General features: G+C 40.8%; 1 protein-coding gene across 2 annotated transcripts in view; it reads left to right on the top strand.

The window, feature by feature from the left end:
* focad (focadhesin) overlaps window positions 1-22,661 on the top strand; it is a 166,404-nt gene that overhangs the window by 122,245 nt on the left and 21,498 nt on the right. For both annotated transcript variants that reach the window (XM_003216604.4, XM_062971878.1), the window contains exons 28-31: window positions 7,630-7,719; window positions 19,658-19,805; window positions 19,934-20,053; window positions 21,166-21,288. In XM_003216604.4, the coding sequence (XP_003216652.2) occupies window positions 7,630-7,719; window positions 19,658-19,805; window positions 19,934-20,053; window positions 21,166-21,288 (481 nt within the window). The remainder of the gene's footprint in view (window positions 1-7,629; window positions 7,720-19,657; window positions 19,806-19,933; window positions 20,054-21,165; window positions 21,289-22,661) is intronic.

Below are 22,661 nucleotides of genomic sequence, written 5' to 3'. Positions count from 1 at the left end.
CTTGGGTTTTCCACCATTTCAGCCAGAAAAGGAACTATCCCAGCCAGAAATTGAGCCTTTGCACCTGCAGGAGGCTTGTCTTCCAGAAATCTGCCAAACAAGCCCTGAGTCGAGTTCTCCCCCTTTTTCGCGCCGTAATTATTATCTCCAGCAAAAAGGAGTGCAACAAGCTAATCGCAGGAGCTTGAGAATTGCAGCAAAGCATTCAGATGATTAAGCCTGCTGCCATGAGAAATTTTAGGGAGTCATACATCTGGACACAGAGATTGACTTTCGTTTCTGATTCCCCAGAGAAGTGTTCTCTGGTGGGAAAACGAGGCCTATTTAGGTTCCTTGCTCCCGAAGGAATCTTGCGGAGTCAATTCGTCAGCTACCGGAGCAGCGTGTGTGGACAGCTACTCCTGCTTTCAAGCCTTTGTTCCTGCTCCAAGCCTTCGTTCTCAGCCTTGTTTTCTCCCCGGATCTTGCCTTGTTTTCCGGACCTCGCCAAGTAATTACCACGGATCTTGTTCTTGCTCCTCGTTTCCTTGTTGCCTTGAATCAAGCTTTGTATGCCAAGAATCAAGTTATTTCCTAGCCTTGCTCAAGTTCATGGACTAAAGGACCTTGTCATCTCCCCTCACTTGCTTGGCAAGTGAGTGTTTCGGTTATTGGATTACAACTTTGGACCTTAATATTTCATATTGGACATTGCTTTTTTGGACTAATTTTGACCTTTCCTGAAAGGTCTACTTCTGGACTATTTCCTATACTTGTTTTTATTAACTTTATATATTTCCTTAATAAAGATATTAGATAGATTCTGGCCTCTGTGTATGGTTATTGGTGCTCTGCAGCCTGGGTCGTGACAGTTTGACTCCGCCTCCCTAAGCACCAATTAACCTAGGCCAGAATGTCTACCGGAGCCGGACCGGGGGCCCAACCACTCAGTTACACCATCGACAAGGATGAAGTGGACCGCATCCGTGATAAGCTCAATGCGCAGGAGGGAGAAATAAGGGGATTGAAGGAACGCGGAATCCGTCTCCCGGCCCTGGCGCTGCCAACCAAGTTTACTGGAGAAGCTTCTAAGGTTCATGTTTTCCGTCGCCAATGCCAGGCTTATCTAGAGGCCCGTAATGCCGAGTTTCCCCAAGAAGACATCAAGGTGGCGTGGATCTACAGTCTCCTAGACGGGCCAGCGGCCAACTGGGCGACGGCACTGTTCGACCAAGACTCCCCACATCTAAGATCAGCGCAACAATTCTTGGATCACATTAAGGCGACTTGGGGGATTGAGGACAATTTGGAGGCAGCCGGCCACAAACTCCGGCGCCTCTCCCAAGGGGACAGACCCATGTCCCAGTACATAGCCGAGTTCCGAGTGCTGGCCCATAACACCGGATGGAACGATATAGCCCTCAGAGGACAATTTCGGGAGGGTCTCAACATCGAGATGCTGGAGGAAATCTCCAAGGTGGATCCTCCACACTCTCTTGAAGCACTCATTGATCAATGTTTACGAGCTGAAGTCATGATTGCCAACAGAAGACAATGGATCCGAGGCCAGAGCGGTAGGACCGGAGCGAGACCTCCCGCTCCCACCGGCGTCCAGCCGCGCCCAGTGTGGAGACCCCCGCCACCAGCCCCATACCCCAGAGGAAGCGAGGAGGTGCCGATGCAGTTGGGCAATGTGCGTCCCAGATTAGATGCCGCCGAGAAGGCCCGTCGCCAACGCCTAAATCTCTGTTGGTACTGCGGAAACGGGGGCCACTTTGCCAGAGAGTGTCCAGCCAAAGGGAAGCCCGCCGCTCGTCTGGCGGCGGCGTCCTCCACGGAGACGAAGACGTCTGAGGCGGCTGGCGCACAGCCGGCGGGGGAAGCCAGCGACCGGGCGTAGAGAGGCTCGCCAACCCGGTCAAAAAACCCACTCAAGAGCCGCCAACCGGGGTCCTATTTCTTCTAGTGGTCACCTTGTGGTCAGTAAAAAAAGGACCCGTCATGGTCCATGCCATGATAGACTCAGGAGCCACAAACAACTTCATTGACAGAGAGTATGCCGACTCTCTGGGATTACAATATCACGACTTCAAGAACGCCCGTGTGGTGCAAGCCATCGATGGCCGCCCCCTCAAGACAGGTCCAGTAAGCCAGTGGTCGGAACCCACCAGAATGTGGATAAGGGAACACATGGAAGAGATTTCCTTCTTTGTTACCGAGGTTCCCCACTTCCCTGTGATTTTGGGAATTCCATGGCTGACACTCCACGACCCAAGCATCTCCTGGTCCAACAGAGAACTGCAGTTTGCTTCAAAATATTGCCAAAACCATTGCCTTGTAGCCAAGGTATGCCATGCCACAGACGCTGAACCCATCATCACCTTGCCCAAGAAGTACTCAGAATATTGGGATGTATTCAATGAAAAAGAAGCCGAGAGACTACCCCCACATAGACCTTATGACTGTGCCATTGACTTGGTGGAGGGGGCCCCGATTCCGCGAGGACACCTCTACTCCCTGACTGAACCAGAGCAAGAAGCTCTCAGGGAGTTCTTAGAGACAAACCTCCGCAAGGGGTTTATCAGACCCTCTCAATCCCCAGCCGCTTCCCCAGTGATGTTTGTGAAAAAGAAGTCAGGGGACCTACGCTTGGTGGTGGACTATAGAGCATTGAACAATATCACTAAACGAAACCGGTATCCCCTGCCTTTGATCTCAGACCTCTTAGACCGGCTTCGAGGGGCTAATGTTTACACCAAACTGGATCTTCGAGGAGCTTATAATCTAGTTCGCATCAGGGAAGGGGACGAGTGGAAGACTGCCTTCCAGACAAAATTCGGTTTATTCGAAACCCTGGTTATGAATTTCGGTTTATGTGGAGCTCCCGCAACGTTCCAGCATTTTGTCAACGATATCTTTCAGGATTATCTAGATCGGTTCCTGATTATCTACCTGGACGATTTTTTGGTGTTTTCTAGATCACAATCAGAATATGAGAATCACGTCAGAATGGTGTTACAACGATTGCGGGACCACGGACTTTATGCCAAGTTGGAAAAATGCGCTTTTGATCTACAAGAGGTAGATTTCCTGGGATATCGTGTCTCGCCACTAGGGCTCACCATGGACCCGGCAAAGGTCACAGCAGTATTGGAATGGCGGGCGCCAACCAACAAGAAAGAGGTGCAACGATTCTTGGGGTTCGCGAACTACTACCGCAAGTTCATTCCAGACTTTGCCCGCTGGTCTGACCCAATCACCAGCTGCATCCGTGGGAAACAGCCTTTCCGCTGGACAGATCAAGCAGAGAAAGGTTTCCAGCAACTAAAGAAATTATTCACGTCCCAGCCAATCCTTCAGCATCCAGATCCTGAAACCCCTTTTGTCGTGCAGGCGGACGCCTCCGATGTGGCGATTGGGGCTGTACTCCTACAACCAGTGGGAGATCATCTCCACCTTGTGCCTTTTATTCCCGTCAATTGACTGCACCAGAGAGAAATTACACTATTTGGGAAAAAGAACTTTTGGCCATAAAGGCAGCCTTTGAAACTTGGAGACATTGGTTAGAAGGGGCCAAATATCCCATTGAAGTCCATACTGATCATTGGAATCTAGAGCATCTAAGAACTGCCCGCAAGCTAAATCAGAGGCAACAACGCTGGGCTTTATTCTTTGAACGTTTTAACTTCCAAATTCATTATGTAACCCCAGCCCAGACCAAGCAAGCAGATGCCCTGTCACGGAAACCGGAATACGCTGCAGGGCGCAAGGAGACCTTTGAGTCCCAGCTGCTACAACCCGAGAACTTTGCCACGCTCACAGTGGGAAACACCAAATCCACTCCCATTGAATCAACTCCCTCTACTCCAGGGCCCCTTTGTGCTCAGGAAATCAGGGCTAGTCAGCAAGCAGATGCTTGGGCACAAGACCAACTTCGCCAAGGGCTACGTTTTCCCTTTTCGCTCAAGGATGGGCTACTTTGCTATAGAAATCATGTTTACATCCCCCCAGGACCGGGCAGGGAAAAAGCACTTCGTCTGTGTCATGACTGCAAGCCAGCAGGGCATTTCGGACTATTCAAAACCATGCATTTGATCCTAAGAGACTTCTGGTGGCCCAAGATCCGCAAGGATGTGGAGAAATATGTCAACACCTGCCCAGTATGCCAGCGCTCCAAGACAAGAAGGGAAAGACCCTCAGGGCTTCTGCATCCCCTCCCTACCCCATCCCACCCATGGGAAATAATCTCTGCGGATTTTATCACTGATCTACCACCTTCCTGTGGATTCACCACGATCCTAGTGGTGGTGGACCTTTTTACCAAGTTAGCCCATTTCATTCCCTGTGATGGCCTTCCCACGGCCAAAGAGACTGCAGATCTATTCCTTCAACATGTTTTCAGATTACATGGATTGCCCAAGAGTTTGGTCACAGACCGTGGGTCCCAATTCACCTCTCGGTTCTGGAAAGCACTACAAAAACTATTGGGCATAGACTCTCGTTTATCTTCGGCTCACCATCCCCAAACGGATGGGCAAACTGAGCGCACCAATGCCACTTTGGAACAATACCTTCGCTGTTATGTGAACTACCAGCAGGACAATTGGGTTTCCCTGTTACCGCTGTCAGAGTTTGCCTACAACAATGGGGTCCAGGCTTCAACTAAAGAAACCCCGTTCTTTGCAAACTACGGCTTCCATCCACGTTTCTTTCCTCCTGTCATTGAAACCTCAGAAGTTCCCGCAGCAGAGGACTGGCTGCAGGAACTCACAGCGGTGCAACAACTTTTGCTCCAGCAACTGGACCAAGCCAAGGAGGACTATAAACGCCACGCTGACAAACATCGCCAGCCGGGCCCCGAAATCAAGGTAGGAGACCGGGTTCTTCTGTCCACTCGCTTTTTGCCCTCCCATCGCCCTTGCCGGAAATTAGATGCCCGTTTCATTGGGCCCTACCCAGTGGTGGCGCAACTTAACCCCGTGACTTTCAAACTCCAACTTCCGCGCTCTATGCGCATTCATCCAGTGTTTCATCGCTCTCTGCTCCTTCCGGCGGAAGGTGTGCGCCCTGATGCAGACCGGCCGGCCCCCACTCCTGTTTTGGTGGATGGGGAGGAGGAATTCGAGGTTCAGGACATTTTGGATTCTCGCTTTCACCGCCGCCGCCTACAATATCTCATTGACTGGGTGGGTTTTGGCCCCGAGGAACGTTCTTGGGAAGACGCTTCCACAGTCCATGCCCCCGATTTAACCCGCCGCTTCCATCTGACCTATCCCGCCAAGCCGCGGCCTCGCGCCTCGGGGAGAGAGTCCCAGTTTGAGAGGGGGCTTGAGGAGGGGGATAGTGTGATGACTCATGGGCCATGTAGTCCCGTTCCTAGTGCTGTTGTGAATGATGAAGAGGAAAACTTGGGTTTTCCACCATTTCAGCCAGAAAAGGAACTATCCCAGCCAGAAATTGAGCCTTTGCACCTGCAGGAGGCTTGTCTTCCAGAAATCTGCCAAACAAGCCCTGAGTCGAGTTCTCCCCCTTTTTCGCGCCGTAATTATTATCTCCAGCAAAAAGGAGTGCAACAAGCTAATCGCAGGAGCTTGAGAATTGCAGCAAAGCATTCAGATGATTAAGCCTGCTGCCATGAGAAATTTTAGGGAGTCATACATCTGGACACAGAGATTGACTTTCGTTTCTGATTCCCCAGAGAAGTGTTCTCTGGTGGGAAAACAAGGCCTATTTAGGTTCCTTGCTCCCGAAGGAATCTTGCGGAGTCAATTCGTCAGCTACCGGAGCAGCGTGTGTGGACAGCTACTCCTGCTTTCAAGCCTTTGTTCCTGCTCCAAGCCTTCGTTCTCAGCCTTGTTTTCTCCCCGGATCTTGCCTTGTTTTCCGGACCTCGCCAAGTAATTACTACGGATCTTGTTCTTGCTCCTCGTTTCCTTGTTGCCTTGAATCAAGCTTTGTGTGCCAAGAATCAAGTTATTTCCTAGCCTTGCTCAAGTTCATGGACTAAAGGACCTTGTCATCTCCCCTCACTTGCTTGGCAAGTGAGTGTTTCGGTTATTGGATTACAACTTTGGACCTTAATATTTCATATTGGACATTGCTTTTTTGGACTAATTTTGACCTTTCCTGAAAGGTCTACTTCTGGACTATTTCCTATACTTGTTTTTATTAACTTTATATATTTCCTTAATAAAGATATTAGATAGATTCTGGCCTCTGTGTATGGTTATTGGTGCTCTGCAGCCTGGGTCGTGACAGGTGGGAATGTGAAGAAATAAAAAAAAAATTGGAAACAAATTCTAACCCAGGTTGAATTACATACTAAAACCAAATTTGATATAAATATGCAAATTCTGTTAATAGGGATATATGGGAACAGAAGACTTAAGGACCAAGATCAAGACTTGATGATGATAATGTTTAGAGCTACAGTAATAGCGTGGGGGTGGAAGGATAAAAAGAAATGGACACTTGAAAAATGGTATGGATATATATGGGATCAAATACAACTGGATATTATGGACATTATAAGAAACAAAAAAACATGGTCAGTCAAACAGAAGAAAATTAAAGAAATATGGACTCAATTTAGCAGATGGCTACAGATTGTTAAACCATATGATGAAAGTTAGAAGAAAAAAATGGGAAAGAATGGAAAGAAGGCTCATGTAACAAGAAAATAAGGTTTAAGTTGTCAACAGGGAGGGGGAGGGAGAAGGGAATGGAAAAGGAAAATGTAACTTATTATGTAATATAAAATAATGATTAATAAAAATTCCCTTTGGGGAGAAAAAAAAAGAGAGGTTAGGATATGGAGGAATTTCAGCATAATGTGAATGTATTCACATCATGACTGTTTGTATTTTTTCATCAAATATATTGATTGAATAGGAAAAAAACAGAACAAACTGCAGCCTTCCAGATGTTATTGTACACAAAAATCAGTTCTAGGCGTGATGTCTGATGATGAGGAATACAAGAATTGTAGTCCATCATCTGGAGGGCCACATAAAATAAGATTTGGCCTGCAGGCCTTGGGTTTGACACATGTGCCTTAAAACATTCATCTAATCATGACTTACTGTCAGCATCCAATTCATTTTTTCTTTCCTGATTACCTCTATTACATGGTTCGTACATAACCATATGAACTTAATACATAAAACAATATTTTCTGCCAAAAGTCTGTGACATCACACAACCGTCCCCATTTTATAGAAAGCTCTAAACATGACTGACTAGAACTCCCATGGTCACAACTCAGTGGTGTCATTTAGTTAGCCAAACTGCCTGGGGTAATGGTAGATGTAGCCCAACATGTGTGGGGTGTGCCAAGTGGAAATTGGGAATTCCTGGGTTTTGTTTTTTTAGAAAACTTAATTCTAGGAACTTTATCTTTCTGCTCAAAACAAAGATGTGAAAGATAATATACCACATGTTGTATATAGACAAATTTCTCTGACAGTGTTTGCTGCTCTAGTGGTGACTTGCAGTTTTGGTATGTTCTGTCGCTACATCCATATCTGTTACATATATTGTATAGTCTAGTATTCTCATCTGTCAGAACACATTTAAAAACATAAACAAATGATAGGAAAAGAACAAGCTTCAGAATATTATTTCCTGTTTGTTGTTTTTTATTGTTTTCAGTGATATCTTTGACAAACAAATGAATCCCTTGTTGATGAACTCCCTGAATGTGTTAGAGGACTGCTGCTTTGACCCAACTCTAGAGTACAAGTAAGTACATTGTAAAGTAATGTTTTGTTTGTTGTTGTGGTGCTCGGAGATTTAAACATGGATCACAGAGCCCTATATTTACTGTAAGTGTCAGCTCACTCCTGGTCTAAATCTTCCAAATAATATGATGTGCTTAAAACTAAACATAATTTAATTTAAAAAATCATTATACTGGTACTGAAGACTGTTTAGGAAAAAACATACACACATATGCAAAACATAGAGTGGGATGAGCCATTGAGATGGCATATTATCAGTCTTACAACTGCACATTGGTTTGGAGCAAAGTTCGAAGTGCCTATTGAATACTCCAGGAGCCAGCACGATCCTATCTCCATTTGGTTATGTTACTTCAAGTTGACTCCAATGTATGGCAGCCGTAAGGGCCAACTTATGACAGCACTCATGTTTCTTGGCAGGTTTTATGCAGAGGAACTTTGTCATTGCCTTCCACTTAGATTGAAATAATAGGACTTCTAATGGGTTTTTATGGCTGAATGGGACTTAAACCTCAATCTCCTAGTTCAGAGTTCAAACCAATGTACCACATTGACTCAGTCATATGTATTTATATGTATCTATACACATATACATGCAGTTGTACAATTATATTGAAGACGTAGTCCTTTATTGCCCCCCTTCCCCCCAGATGTGGCCTAGTTTTATACATCTTTTGGAGAATTACAGCCATAGTTAGAACATCCAGGGCTACTATTGTCATTATACTGAAGTACAATCTGTGCAAGGAAAAAAGTTATTTGATTAAAAAAACATTTTATTGTGTATTAATTAAATCAAAACAGGGAGAGAAAAAAACCAAAAGAACAGGAGGGAAAAAGACTTCTGCTAGCTTAGTAGAAGAAACACACCAAAACTGACAAATTGGATAAATATTGATACAAAGTTGCTACAATGGTTGCTAACTTAGACATGCTAAAGCATAAAGGGTTGTGAAGCCCTCAGTTCATGGAATTGTAGTAAGTGGGCATTTATCGTTTCGCCGTTGAAATATTAGATTCTTAGCCACAATAAAGGCTCAGGGAATCCATTTCCATTGACCATTAAATTAGCTTTTGAGTCTGGTAGTTAATTTAAAATAATGTGTTCATCATTATTTTTCTGTTTCTTCCACTTGATTCTGACTCATTGAAACCTGAGACCAAACATGTCACAGGGATTTCTTGGCAGGATTTGTTCAATTAAATTATGTTTCATTTTAAGCACATTGTTTCCCTCTGTGGCTGAAAGCCAACAACAAATATTTATTAATAACCACTTATCATAGGCTTCTTCTTCTGTATTGATTTAATAAGCATTTCCAACAGTGGAAGAGATGCTGAGGTGCTCACAGCTGCAGGGCCACATTTAGACACCAGCAGATATTGCAGTCATAGATACTACCTTTCAATGGAGATGTAGTAAATCATGTCTAGCCCTCAGTCTAGCAAATGAGATAAATATATTGTCATTACCGACCACTTAATTTAGCATTGAAAATCTCTGTTAGTGCATAACTGCCCTAAAACAGGCTTCCATAGTTTACAGATTTGCTTTACCAAATATGATTAATTTTTGTATGACAACTTAGATGCAGATAGAATTCACATAACTTTATACACCAACATTCTCTATTTGCAAGAACTATGGGTAAGCAGAAAACCTGTTCCAGTTTTGCTGCAGGTTGACTTTTACTGTTAATTGTTTCTTTTTATGTAGTTGTTGATACAGCAATATCAATTATCAATCCTGAGCCAGCTCTGGCTCCCCAAACTTGCCTCCTGCCATGTTTTTTAGTAATCTCACCATGATTCCTTCTGCAACATATAGTTTGCATGTTTATTTTGCCATGAACACACTGCTTAAGAAGCAGACAATGCCCTGAGATCTTCCAGGGAGGCCTTTCTCTCGCTCCCACCTCCGTCTCAAGCACGGTTGGTGGGAACAAGAAAGAGGGCCTTCTCGGTAGTGGCTCCCCAGGGAGATTAGATTGGCTCCTTCATTGTCCATCTTCTGGCGGAGTCTAAAAACATGGATGTTCCAGCACGCTTTTGAGTGAAGAGGCCACCAGCCATGTATCTCGTTTTCAAACGGTGCTGCACTTTAATATTGCTCCCCCCCATTTTATAGGTTTTAGGATTTTAATGCAATTGGTTCCTTGTCCTCCCCTGCCCGTCTCTATTTTACTCATGGATTTTACTCAGAGTTGTGCACTAATCACCCTTTGTACATAGCAATTGATGTCTTGGTTTTAATAATTGTCATGTTATGTTGTTTTTATAACTACGTTATTATATTGTGTTTTAAAGGTATTGATTGTTTTTCTTATGTAAGCTGCCTGAGTCCCTTTGGGGAGATGGAGGCGGGGTACAAGAATAAAGTTGTTGTTGTTATTATTATTATTATTATTTCTGTCCTCGTGTAATTTACTTATTATTATTATTATTATTAGTAGTAGTAGTAGTAGTAGTAGTAGTATTAACATTTATAATTCTCTTTTATCACAGGAACTGAGTCCCAAGGTAATTCACAATATTTAAAAAAAACTATGCCTTTACAAACACACAAAAAGTAAATATTAAAATAGAATTGAACTAGGACAACTATAAAGACAATTCAGTTAAAATTCAATAAATAAACAATTCCCCGTTAAACACAATTTACCAACACCATATAGCGTCACCCATTTCATTTTTTAAAGAACTGTGTTTTAAAAGCCTGCCTGAATAAATCAACAGCATGCCAGAAGAATAATGTTTAATACAATCCAGATATTCGTTCGTTGCATCCTGATATTAGGCACAGGCAACATTTACTGCATGAGATACCTTTCTCATTGCTCTCTCTTGGTCTCTTATGTGAATTACTGCGCATGTTTATGCATGAGCTGGTCTGTCCAAATATTAGCAAATGTGCACACATACAGACACACATATACAACTGGAATAACTTTGTTGCAATAAGGTGGATGTTGGGCCTAGGGCAGCACAGATCCTGCTCATTAATCGTGGCCCTGTGGGCAATAAGTGGCAGTCGGTATCGTCCAGTCACCCTCCATTCACAGATTCATTAATGAAGGACACTTTTGAAGCTTTCCTTGGTAACTGCACAGCATTGATTTGAGCGTAGCAGCCACGGTGCCCGCTCTTCGAATGGGCATGCACTCACAATACTGTCTGAGCTGCAGGAGCAGCTGTCTCACACTGCTCCTTTATCCGGAAGAACTATTCTGTTAAATTAACAGCTGGAGATAGGATATAAAGTGTGGATGAAAGGAAACTTATTTAGGTTTGCTGAGCAGCAGGCCGACATTCCTGGTGTCAAAGGGAAAGAATGGAGAGGTTGGGAAGTTGTTGAAAATATAACACCAAAGTCGCCCATTGAAAGATGCTTAAATCTACTTGGGGCTGTGAATAGTCCGAGGTGTTTTAATGGCCATTAAAGCTGTCGGCATATCTCAGGAAGCAGTGCTTGGATGTTGAAAGCCTTCTATTAGAGGTGACTCTCAGGTTTTACTCCTAAAGTTTAAATTGTGGACATTTATTAATGGATCCTATGGTGCCTTTCAACTGCATACAGGTTTCTGTTTATCCTTTTCAAGGGCACATTCAGACTGATCAAAATGTCCCAGATTCGGCTCCCCTACTTTCCAATTTTAAACTAAGTTAAAATAAATCGTCCTAGGAAGCTGGTTTCCAAGGAGTTGAAAGAAAATATGCGTGAATAAACAAAATCTCTGATACCAAATAGGAAAAACCAGAAGCAAGGGACCTTTGGGTTCTTTTAATCAGTCTGGATTGGCCACTTTTGAAACAAAAGAATTGTTCCCAGTTAAAGATAGATAGGTGAAATGGCATTGATCATTATTGGGCCATTGTTATTTTCCATTTCTACAGGTTCACTGTGGAATTTAGTACATAGTATCAAACTGATACTTTGCAAATGATATCCTAAAAATCTTCCTTCAGCTTTGAGTCTTTTAATTTTCTGAACTTGCCAGATTGTGTGAGTATATAGAATAGTTTATGATGAAGCTAATAAACGAATTTCACATTTTGATAGGGGAGGAAGAGGACATTCAGAACAGAGTTCATAGATTTGCTTTATGAAGGTTGGAGGAATACTATCAACATTTTCAAATATGAAAGTGACATAATACTACTAACAGAAAATAGCAAAAACTTGGAAGGTTACCTGTAGAAATTCAAGGAAGAAAGCACAAAAGCAGATTTACAATTGAACATGAAAAAACCAAATAATGGCCAGAGATGATTCCCATAACTTTAAAGTAAAAAAATAAAGACATTGAAATAGGCAGAGATTTTCTATAATTTGGCTCAGCTATTAATCAAAATGGATATTGTAGTCAAGAAACCAAAATAAAGACTAGGCTGCGCTATGATCAATGAAAAAAATGTTTCAAAACTTATTATAAAATTAGGGGGCACAAACGTTTTGCTTCTAAAAATTTTCAAAAGTATAATTACTGAAAAATTTGTTACTTTGAGCGAGTGGGGAAACTTCTGGGGCTCCTTTCTCCATCATTTATACAGCTTTTGGGGTGAAAATTGCTACAATGGTAGAACACATTTACCACTGATAGCCCATCAAGTTTTTTTAAAAAGTCACAACAGCTATCGCATTGAATGTCTCTCATATTAAGCAATAGAACTTCCATTTAGGAATTTCTTCCCAGCCCAGCATAGAAATGTACTTACTAGAAGTATCGGTCAGTCCTCTTTGTAGATTCAACAATTTATTGGAACTCTGGCTGGCTGCTGCTATGGAGGGACAAATACCTCCCCTATCTTGATTGGGACTTTCTGATGCTGAGCAGAATTTTGGGAAACGTAGGTTAGAGCAGGGCCTTTTGAATTTTCTAGCATAGGGATCTATGCTTTACCAAACATCATTTCTCAAAATTCAGGCTTTCTCAGTCTCTTTCCCAGAGAACTCTGTTTTCTCCCTGCTGCTTCCCTCTCTTAATGGTGAGAGACCATTAATTTAAAGAGAAATTGTGGCCTTTTTGGCTTTGCTTTGCTTGCTGGCACTGGAAATAAAATTGACTTTGGGAGGCTTTTGAGATTTACAAAAATTAAAGAAAAAGTATTGGGTAAGTTTCACTTCTTAAGTTTTTGGTGTGGACTATCCGACTGCTGGAAAATTACTTTTTAAATGTTGATTAATTACAATCATTACTCCAAGGAAACCTGAAGCACTTTGCATTATTGCTACAGTTTTGCTTTTTCTTTTTAAAAAAAACCTTCAGTTTCTTCTCAAAAGTAACAAACATTTTGTTTCGAACTATGGTATATATATTTTTAAATTCTGAGTGTGACAAGCTATTGTCATACAGTACAAAAAGTATTCTCATCCACCTCATTATGGGCCCAAGTGACAATGAAAGTAACCTGTAACTATGAAAGTAACTTATCACAGAAGGACTAGATATCCCTTTTTATCAAAAGTTAGAATGTTGATACTGGGCTGAGCAAACTGGGAAATTGGTGACTAGTTACTTGCGATTTGTCCTCTGATGAAACCAAAGGTGACCTTGACAGACCACACAAGCTGTCTTTATTTTCTGTAAGTTTTCTGACTTTGCAGAAGCTGAGGTAGTACATTGAAAAAAGTATTACGGTACGCAGGTCTTTTTTTAAAAATGAAGCTTCTTTTGCTTCCCAGAATTCTTAAGACTCCCCAGATAGTTGAAGGTCATAATCTGAACTATTCAGGCAGTTCTGATTGAAAAATCAGTCACACTCTATTCATTACTTAAAATAGAAAGCACCTAGGCATTTTGAACCATCTGGCAGGTTAGTCTGATTAGTCTTGTCTTTGTCTTCCAATTGGAAATGCAGTTTGTATATAAGTTCAGAGTAAATGTAAGAAGACAACCAGTCTCAAGGCCTTTTTCTTGGCTCCTGTCTGTCTCTACTCCACTAATCATTTAGGATGTGTAGTCTCTTGTATCTCTTAAGTTGAGAAAGATGAAGCAAAAGATTGTTTTTACCATCTTCTGCTAATATACATATCTTGTCCAAGCTACCTGGTTTAGTATCCAAGCTTTTCCATCAGGGACCTTGGAATTGTTTTTTCAAGTGAGATGGGAGATAGGTCATTTTGCATACTTGCATGTATGTATGTACAATAGAGTCTCACTTATCCAACACTCGCTTATCCAACATTCTGGATTATCCAACGCATTTTTGTAGTCAATGTTTTCAATACATCGTGATATTTTGGTGCTAAATTCGTAAATACAGTAATTATTACATAGCATTACTGCATACTGAACTACTTTTTCTGCTAAATTTGTTGTATAACCTGATGTTTTGGTGCTTAATTTGTAAAATCATAACCTAATTTGATGTTTAATAGGCTTTTCCTTAATCCCTCCTTATTATCCAACATATTCACTTATCCAACATTCTGCCGGCCCGTTTATGTTGGATAAGTGAGACTCTACTGTATATGCTTTCAAGTTTCCTGTGGACTTACAGCAACCCTCTAAATTCCATAGAGTTTTCTTAGGCGAGAAATACTAAGGGGTTATTTTACCAGTTTCTCCCTCTAAAATATAGCCTAAGGTACTTGATATTCCTCAGCAGTCTCCTATCCAAGAATACACCGGGTTAGTACTAACTTTGGTTAGCTTCCAAGATCTAATAAGATTTGATGCTTTAGATTATTTACTTGCAGGTATGTTTTTACAAAACTGTGAAAACATAACTTACCTTTAGTGATGTCGCCAACATAAGCAATTAACGTGTGAAGATATTGACAAAAGTTAAATCAAATGTAATAGAAATCTGTAAAGCAGAAATATGTTAGATTCTATTAAGTGAATGCACAGGTGAGTATAAACTAGGGCTCTTCGGATTGGTAGTTCTTGGTGGTCCTGAGACCACCTTGACCATTTTGGGGGTTTCAGCATCCCAGCCTAGGTACCCCCCCCCCCCGCCCCCCGATGTTCTAAGCTTTAAAGTTCAGATCCAATTTTAAACCATAAGCCTGAGCATATGTCTCTCCTCCACTACAAAATTTTGAGATAAAGGCTGAAATTACAGTTACTCTCTACACTTTTCTGCTGGTTTGCCTTACATAGTTACGACTAAGCAGAACAAAAGCGAAGTGTTCACTATGTCAACTTTGGAGCCCCCCATGGCACAGCGGGTTAAACCACTGAGCTTCTGAACTTACTGAGCGAAAGGTTGGTGATTTGAATCCAGGGAGTGGGGTGAGCTCCCGCTGTTAGCCCCAGCTTCTGCCAACCTCGGAAATATGCAAATGTGAGTAGATCAATAGGTACCGCTCTGGCAGGAAGGTAATGGCACTCCATGCAGTCATGCCGGCCACATGACCTTGGAGGTGTCTATGGACAACGCCGGCTCTTCAGCTTAGAAATGGAGATGAGCACCAACCCCCAGAGTCGGACACGACTAGACTTAATGTCAGGGGAAAACCTATCTTCGCATTTTATGTCAACTTTACTCACCTTTTAATATTGCAATTATTTCTAATTTAGAACTTACCAGCTGGGGACAACATCCTTTCCAACAATTTCTTTTTACTTGGTGCAATATGGACTAGCTAACTGTGTAGATAAAGATCACTCTTTTGTATACCGCCCTATTTTCCATTGCCTTTAGCTAATTCATTTTTTTTATAAATTGACTCTTGGAAACTGAATAAAAGATCCAGATGTGCAAATATATGCAAATGTATGTAGATTTTGTGTTTTCTTGGCACAGAACTCAGGAGTTTTCTTTGGCACTGGTTAGATGAAGCCCTCTCTGTAATCCTAAAAGAGCTTAGTTTAGAATTGAACTGGCACTCATCTGGCATAGTGGGACACATATGGCTAAAAGAGGAACATTGCTTTGCAGTAGTCACTGCTTCATGTTTCAGTGCCTATGTAAGCATGAGAAAAAAAGCTTTCCAGGCGTAGCCAAATTAGCTTTCTCTACCAGCAGAGAACAGATGGAAGTACTGAGACAATGGTGTGGAAGAGATTAAAGATCTTTCCCCTCCTGTTTGAAGTGTGTTTTTCGTGGAGAAGATGCAAAACTAATAAGAGCTTGGTAACTATAGACACTGTACAGTATCATCTCTGGACTGAAACATACTCTACATTTTTTGTTCAACCTTTACTCCTTTTATGCTAGATTTCATGAAACTTTAGAAGTGTGAAACATTTTGCAGCTAGCTCTGTATACTGCATTCCTAATCAGTGATTTGGTATTTAATGTTGTATTTATGATACCCTTGTTAATGTTTAAATTCCTACTCCTATTTTGCTTGAAGTCTAGTGACAAAACCAAAAATAATGATCATTTACATGACTTAAGACATGGAGATTGTGGTACACCTTGGCTCAGTAAGAAATCAAAGTGGAGATTGCTCTCAAGGAATCAAAAGAAGACTACAGTTTGGAAGGGCAGTTATGAAAAATCTCCCATGCCGTAGTATTTCTGTTGCTGTGTAGGAATGTGAAAGCTGGATAACGAAAAAAGGATAGGAAGACAATCAGCACATTTGCATTGTTTTGTAGCCCGCCTCGAGCCATGAGGAGAGGCGGGTAAGAAATAATAATAATAATAATAATAATAATAATAATAATAATAATACAACAACAACAACAACAACTGCAATTAAGGCCAAGATCGAAAAATCAGCTGATGACCCAAAATGCAGACTGTGCAAGGAAACGGACGAAACCATTGATCACATCCTCAGCTGCTGTAAGAAAATCGCACAGACAGACTACAAACAGAGGCACAACTATGTGGCCCAAATGATTCATTGGAACTTATGCCTCAAGTACCACCTCCCAGCAGTAAAGAACTGGTGGGATCACAAACCTGCAAAAGTATTGGAAAATGAACACGCAAAGATACTGTGGGACTTCCGAATCCAGACTGAAAACGTTCTGGAACACAACACACCAGACATCACAGTTGTGGAGAAGAAAAAGGTTTGGATCATTGATGTTGCCATCCCAGGTGACAGTCGCATTGACGAAAAACAACAGGAAAAACTCAGCCACTATCAGGACCTCAAGATTGAACTTCAAAGACTCTGACAGAAACCAATATAGGTGGTCCCGGTGGTGACTGGCACATTAGGTGCTGTGCCAAAAGATCTCAGCCGGCATTTGGAAACAATAGACATTGACAAAATTACGATCTGACAACTGCAAAAGGCCACCCTACTGGGATCTGCGCGCATCATCCGAAAATACATCACATAGTCCTAGACACTTGGGAAGTGTTCGATTTGTGATTTTGTGATACGAAATCCAGCATATCTATCTTGTTTGCTGTGTCATACAATAAAATAATAATAAGAAGAAATATAATTATTTGATTCACAACAAGATTAGTACACAGCAAACAAGATAACTATGCTGGCCTTTGTATTGGATCACACGTCAGACACTTCCCAAGTGTCTAGGATTATGTGATGTATCAGCAAATAATGCCTGCAGATCCGAGTAGGATGGCCTTGTGCAGCTGACAGATGGTAATTTTGTCAATGCAAATTGTTTTCAAGTGCTGGCCAAGGTCTTTAGGCACTGCAGCAGCATTGTTGTTGTTGTTGTTGTTGTTGTTGTTGTTGTTGGAAATGTACTGGAGGACGGTCCTATAGATACCATGGACTGCCACAAAGATAAATAAATGGCCCAAGAATGAACCAGGCCTAAATACTCATAAAATTGTTCAGCTGAAGTTATTGTACTTTTGACACATGGGAAAATATTGCAACACTCAGTAAGATGGAAAGTGATGGGAAAAGAATTAAACTGTGTTGCTGATTGATTGATTCAATCAATCAAGGAAGCCACAGCCCTGAGCACTTTTGGAGGTCTCCCTTCATAGGATTGCCATAAGTCAGAACCAACTTGATGGTGAAAAACAAGAGCTGCTCATAAACTTTCACTGATGTATCTAATTATGCAAGCCACTGGCATCCAATTCCATGTTAATTATGAATTTTGTGAAGAATATACTGTCTCTCTTTGCCTTTGGGTGATACCTGAGTTTTAAGGATGCAAGAGAATGAACAAAATGAAAGGAAATAAAGAAATATCTTTCCCCCCCACACAGCCCAATAATGTCAGTAATGATATAAGCAATTACATGGCTCTTTGTAAATAAAATGAATTCATTTTATGTCCATTTCTTTTAAAATGGTTGTCCTTTAATGAACTTTTTTGATTCATTTTCAAAATTTTATCCAGTTGCAGTAAATCTATTGAGTTAATTGTTGATAAGTAAGAAGACATTTATGTCAATCCCATTGGTTCAATCAGATTACCGATAGAATTGAAGTTGTAGTCAAATATTACATTTATCTAAATGTAGGCAAATGTAACAGATCTACAAGAGCATATATGTGTATGTAAGGGTGTGTGGTCATCCCATGCCTTGTTCAGCCTTCAGTTTGAGGTTAAAATGACTACTCCAATTTAAGTGGATGATTCGCAGTTGCCTAAATCCTGTTGCTAGTCTCCTGTTGAGTCAGTGGTTGAATGGTAAATCAGTTGTTATGTTGATCCCATTGCTTCTGCTCTTATTGGAGCTAGCAATCAGACTTGGGCTGCCTGCCATCATTTGCTGCTATATATCCATTCTCCCAATGAGAGGAATCAGTATGACTACATCTGCACGTATCTACCAATTTAGTTATACATCTTTTTCAGCTTCCAAGCTACAATTATGTGTTGTTCAGGTTCATAACCATGTACTGTACCTTGTGAAATGATTTTCAGCAGATGCCTTTAAATGGTTATTCTCATTTTTACAAGATAATTACCATTTCTTTTCAAACCATCTTGAATAAAAACAATGCTTCTAAATTGTCAATGTCAAAATCTTCATATTATCCCACCAAGAGAAAATGTGTATGTTTTTTACAAATATTTTTATACAATTCAATGGTTTACTGCTGTAAGTCCTATCTCTGACGCATTGCTGCCATCTACTGGGAGAGAACTCATAAAGTAATATTCTTGGTTTGCTGTGCAACAATAATTGGTTATGACAACAATAGTTTTTCCTCTTAAATACTCTCATCTTTCATGAATATTTACAGGACAGATATGTTGTCGATCTTCAGACATATATTAAAACCCAGGTGTTAAATTGAATTTCCTAAAGGCTAATAAGGCACATATATGACAGATATGGAAAATCATTGGTAATCCAGTTGAGTTGGAATGGAACTCCCATAGCCATTGACTCTACCAGAAGGAGCTGATGAGAACTGTGATTCAAAATATCTAGAGGACATGGCATGATACATGGCAGTTCTGTACAATTAGGGCAATTTTTGTGACAGTTATAAGAAGCAGCTCCACCAATCCATGTTTCTGTTGTTGCATGAGTGAAGGACCTATGGAAATAAATATAACATATGTAAAATGAGATACCAAAGAGAAATGTATCCAAATACTGTACTTTTCAAATAAGTTTGTTCCTACTTTCCTCATTAATATATGTACCTTAAGCCATTAACATTAATGTCAGCGATTGCATATGGAGCCCCTGGTGGCACAGTGGGTTAAATCCTTGTGCCAGTAGGACTGCTACCTGACAGTTTGGAGACTTGAATCCAGAAAGCGGGTGATCTCCCTCTGTCAGCTTCAGCTCCCCATGTGGGGATATGAGAGAAGCCTCCCAAAAGGACAGTAAAATATCCCCTGGGCAGTGTCCTTGCCGACAGCCAATTCTCTCACACCAGAAATGACTTGCAGTTTTTCAAAGTCGTTCCTGACACGAAAAAAGTGATTGAATATGTATCCATAACAGATCCCCATATAATGCCAATTTGTTTAAACATTTCTGAATTATGAAAAGCAAACTATGTATATAGTTATGGTATGGTTTTCATGACTGTTTAGATGGTTTTAATTATATTATCTTGTTTATCTCTTAAGTACTGGCTGCATCTTGGGAGTAGGACTTGTTCTCTCACTGATGTGTCGCAGCAACCTAACAGAATCCCAAGATCACATCAGGACCACTTTGCATAAACTTTACAAATACTTGGATGACGCAGAAGACCAAAGCAGAACCTTTCAGGAAGTATGTTCTCTTGAATTTACTATTCATCAATTGCTTCTTCTATACAAATTTGGTCTTTTCCAAGTTGTATGGCCTTGAATCCCCCCCCCCCCCCCCAAATCTCATTGATTCTCTTCTTGGTTACCCAGATTCTTGCCTACGCAATTTCCTGTGCCAGCATTTCCGCTTTTAGTGTTAAAATCATTGAAGCCACGGAAGCTGAGGAGATCATGAACAAGTTGCAGAAATTGACTGAATCTAATCAGCAGGTTGGATCTAAATCATGCAATCTTTTTTATACTGTATTTCTTTGCCAAAAGCTATTGTACTATTATGTTTTGCCATAATATTTTATGATGCCTAACTCATTAGATTCTCTTGCTCGTTGAACTGAAGAATAATTTTGTGAAATAACCTAAGGCCCAACTTAAGTACACAGTTGCTATTTTTATGGTGACACTGCTTTATGTAAACTTTGATTGAAGTGGTGTAAGAATAACTTTCCTCAATACTTTTCTGCCTTGAGGAGCTCATATTCTAAATTGGGGGGGGGGGGGCAGGGGGAAAAACAGCACAGTGAACTAGTCCCCTGAACCCTTGGAAGGGAATGGTTGAAGAAGCAGGATTCCTCCAACTCATTCTGTTCACACTGGCCACTATAATGCACTTGCTTGAGGCCAGATATACTTGGTGTTGTTATTTACTTTTGAACACAGAAGCTTGAAGCAGCAAACCTTGGGGGATTTTGTTTTTCTAGATTATAGAAATTCTCAAGATGCTGATTGGTGAACTTTTGATCCCTTTTGAGTCTGATGATATGGAACCACAATAGTTTACTTATTACTTGTTTCCCTTGCCTTTTCACATAAAAAACACTCAATATGACACTACTAAAAACCTGTTAGACAATAAAGCCATTAAAATCCATAGATAGCAAAACAGTTAAAAAGGTCAGATTGAAAAGAGCTTTATTTACACTTTTTCTAACAAATAGCAAGAATGGTCATGGATCGCAACTCTGAGAAGACATTAGGATAGAACAGAACAAATATATTTTTGTAGTACAGATACGGTATATCTGTTGGGTTTTCAACTTGTATCCCATCTATGTATACACTAATGGGGATTTTCCACTTAGGTAACCACACCAGTCAAAATTCCTTTTAGACAATCCCATCAAAGTCGCCTACTGAGTGAGATTCTAACCCCGGGGTCCTAATGCAATTAAACCACTATACTATCCATTTTTAAGTAATAATATTTTGTGAATCTTGAAATGCTGTGTTTGAACACTACAGAATGGTTTTATTTTCTCATAGCAGAAAATATTATTACAATGGTCCTTCTGAATTATTGTGTGCCTTTTCCTTTTCTGTTGCAGACTGCTGGCTTTGCTTTGGCATTGGGGAATATTGTTCACGGACTATCAGTGTGTGGACATGGAAAAGCAGAAGACCTCGGTAACAGATTGTTTCCTGCCTGGATGAGAATTTTACTGGCTGAGGTACAGCATTTTGTATGCTATTAAAAATAAGTCAATATTTTAAGAGAAGCAATCTATATTTCACTTTTTAAAGCCCATGCGTAATGTAAGGTAGCCTTTCCCACGTTGGCTGGAGGTGATGGAAGTTGTAGTCAAACATATCTGGAAGAGTAGCATCTGGACAGCAGATATTTCTGGCTTGCTGGTCTTATTTCAGTTCTTAATTTGGTGATTTCAGATTCAGCACACTACCAAAGTTCTGTAAATTTCCTCCAAAAATATTTCCTTGTCCAGAATACTTACATTAGTATTCTGTTGCACACATTCAGTTGCCCTTTTTGAATGGAGGAAAGATCCAAAGCACATGTTTTTATCTTTACATTGCAGGAGAAAGATAGGCTGTATATAATTTATTCATGTTCTTTAATTGAGCATTTTTTAAATTTTTTAAAATTTTTGACCAAATTTGTAGACAGTATGACAATGACATTAGCCCTTTCAATGTCTCATCAATTAGTTGTAGCCATATACTAGCATCCATAGATAGCTGCTCTTCTAAAAGCAAGCTCCACCTGCAGAAAAACATATCCAATTGGGAGGTCCCCAGTTTTCCTACAGATACTTTATAGGGCTAAGGCAATGGCCAGCATTGTTCCTGCCACTAGTCAGCCCTGGAACATAACAATAATAACAATAATAATGTAATAAATTTTTATTTGTATTTCGCCTTCTCTCTCTAAGAGGAATAGCCTCACCTGGTCCCAGTAAGACTGCAAGATTATTCTTCACATGGAGATATTTGGGATAATACAAATCAGACATTGTATTGTTATCACATCACTGCTTCTGTAATTTTAAAGAGCCAGTACATGGAATAAGTTGAAATGTTTATATTGGAAAGTGCTTATTGTACTTTTAAAGATTATATATTATTTGATGTCATGGCCTATGGCAGGTACAATAAACAATTCATATTCCCCACATCCATGCTAGTTTTACATTGTTGAAAGAAGTTTTCTTTCCTTTAGAATTATCGAAATTGCTTTGAATAAGAAATGTTTCATATCCTGGTATTTTTTTAGACTAATACAGTATTAGCACAATATTTACTGTATTAGCAAGGCTCGAGAGGGGTGGATTCATGCCAGGCACTATGATTTTTACAGGTGCTCAATCTATCCCCACTCTTGTGTCTTGTAGCCGACACAAAGAGTGAAAACACGAGATTCTAGGCTGGAGAGACACAGAGGATCTGTGAAATGGCAGGAGTCAAAGTATAGTTATTGTTTGAAACCCCTTCGGTTTCCAAGTTCTAGTTTCCAAGAAAGGTTGAAGTTAATGTATTTGGTTCCAGCATCAGGCTTTTTGGTATGTGTAGTTGAGAGAACTGTCTT

This window comes from Anolis carolinensis, chromosome 2 (genome assembly GCF_035594765.1).
Source record: "Anolis carolinensis isolate JA03-04 chromosome 2, rAnoCar3.1.pri, whole genome shotgun sequence".
NCBI lineage: Eukaryota > Metazoa > Chordata > Lepidosauria > Squamata > Dactyloidae > Anolis > Anolis carolinensis.
Note: the sequence above shows the minus strand (reverse complement) of the source record. Positions and strands in the feature narration are given on the sequence as shown.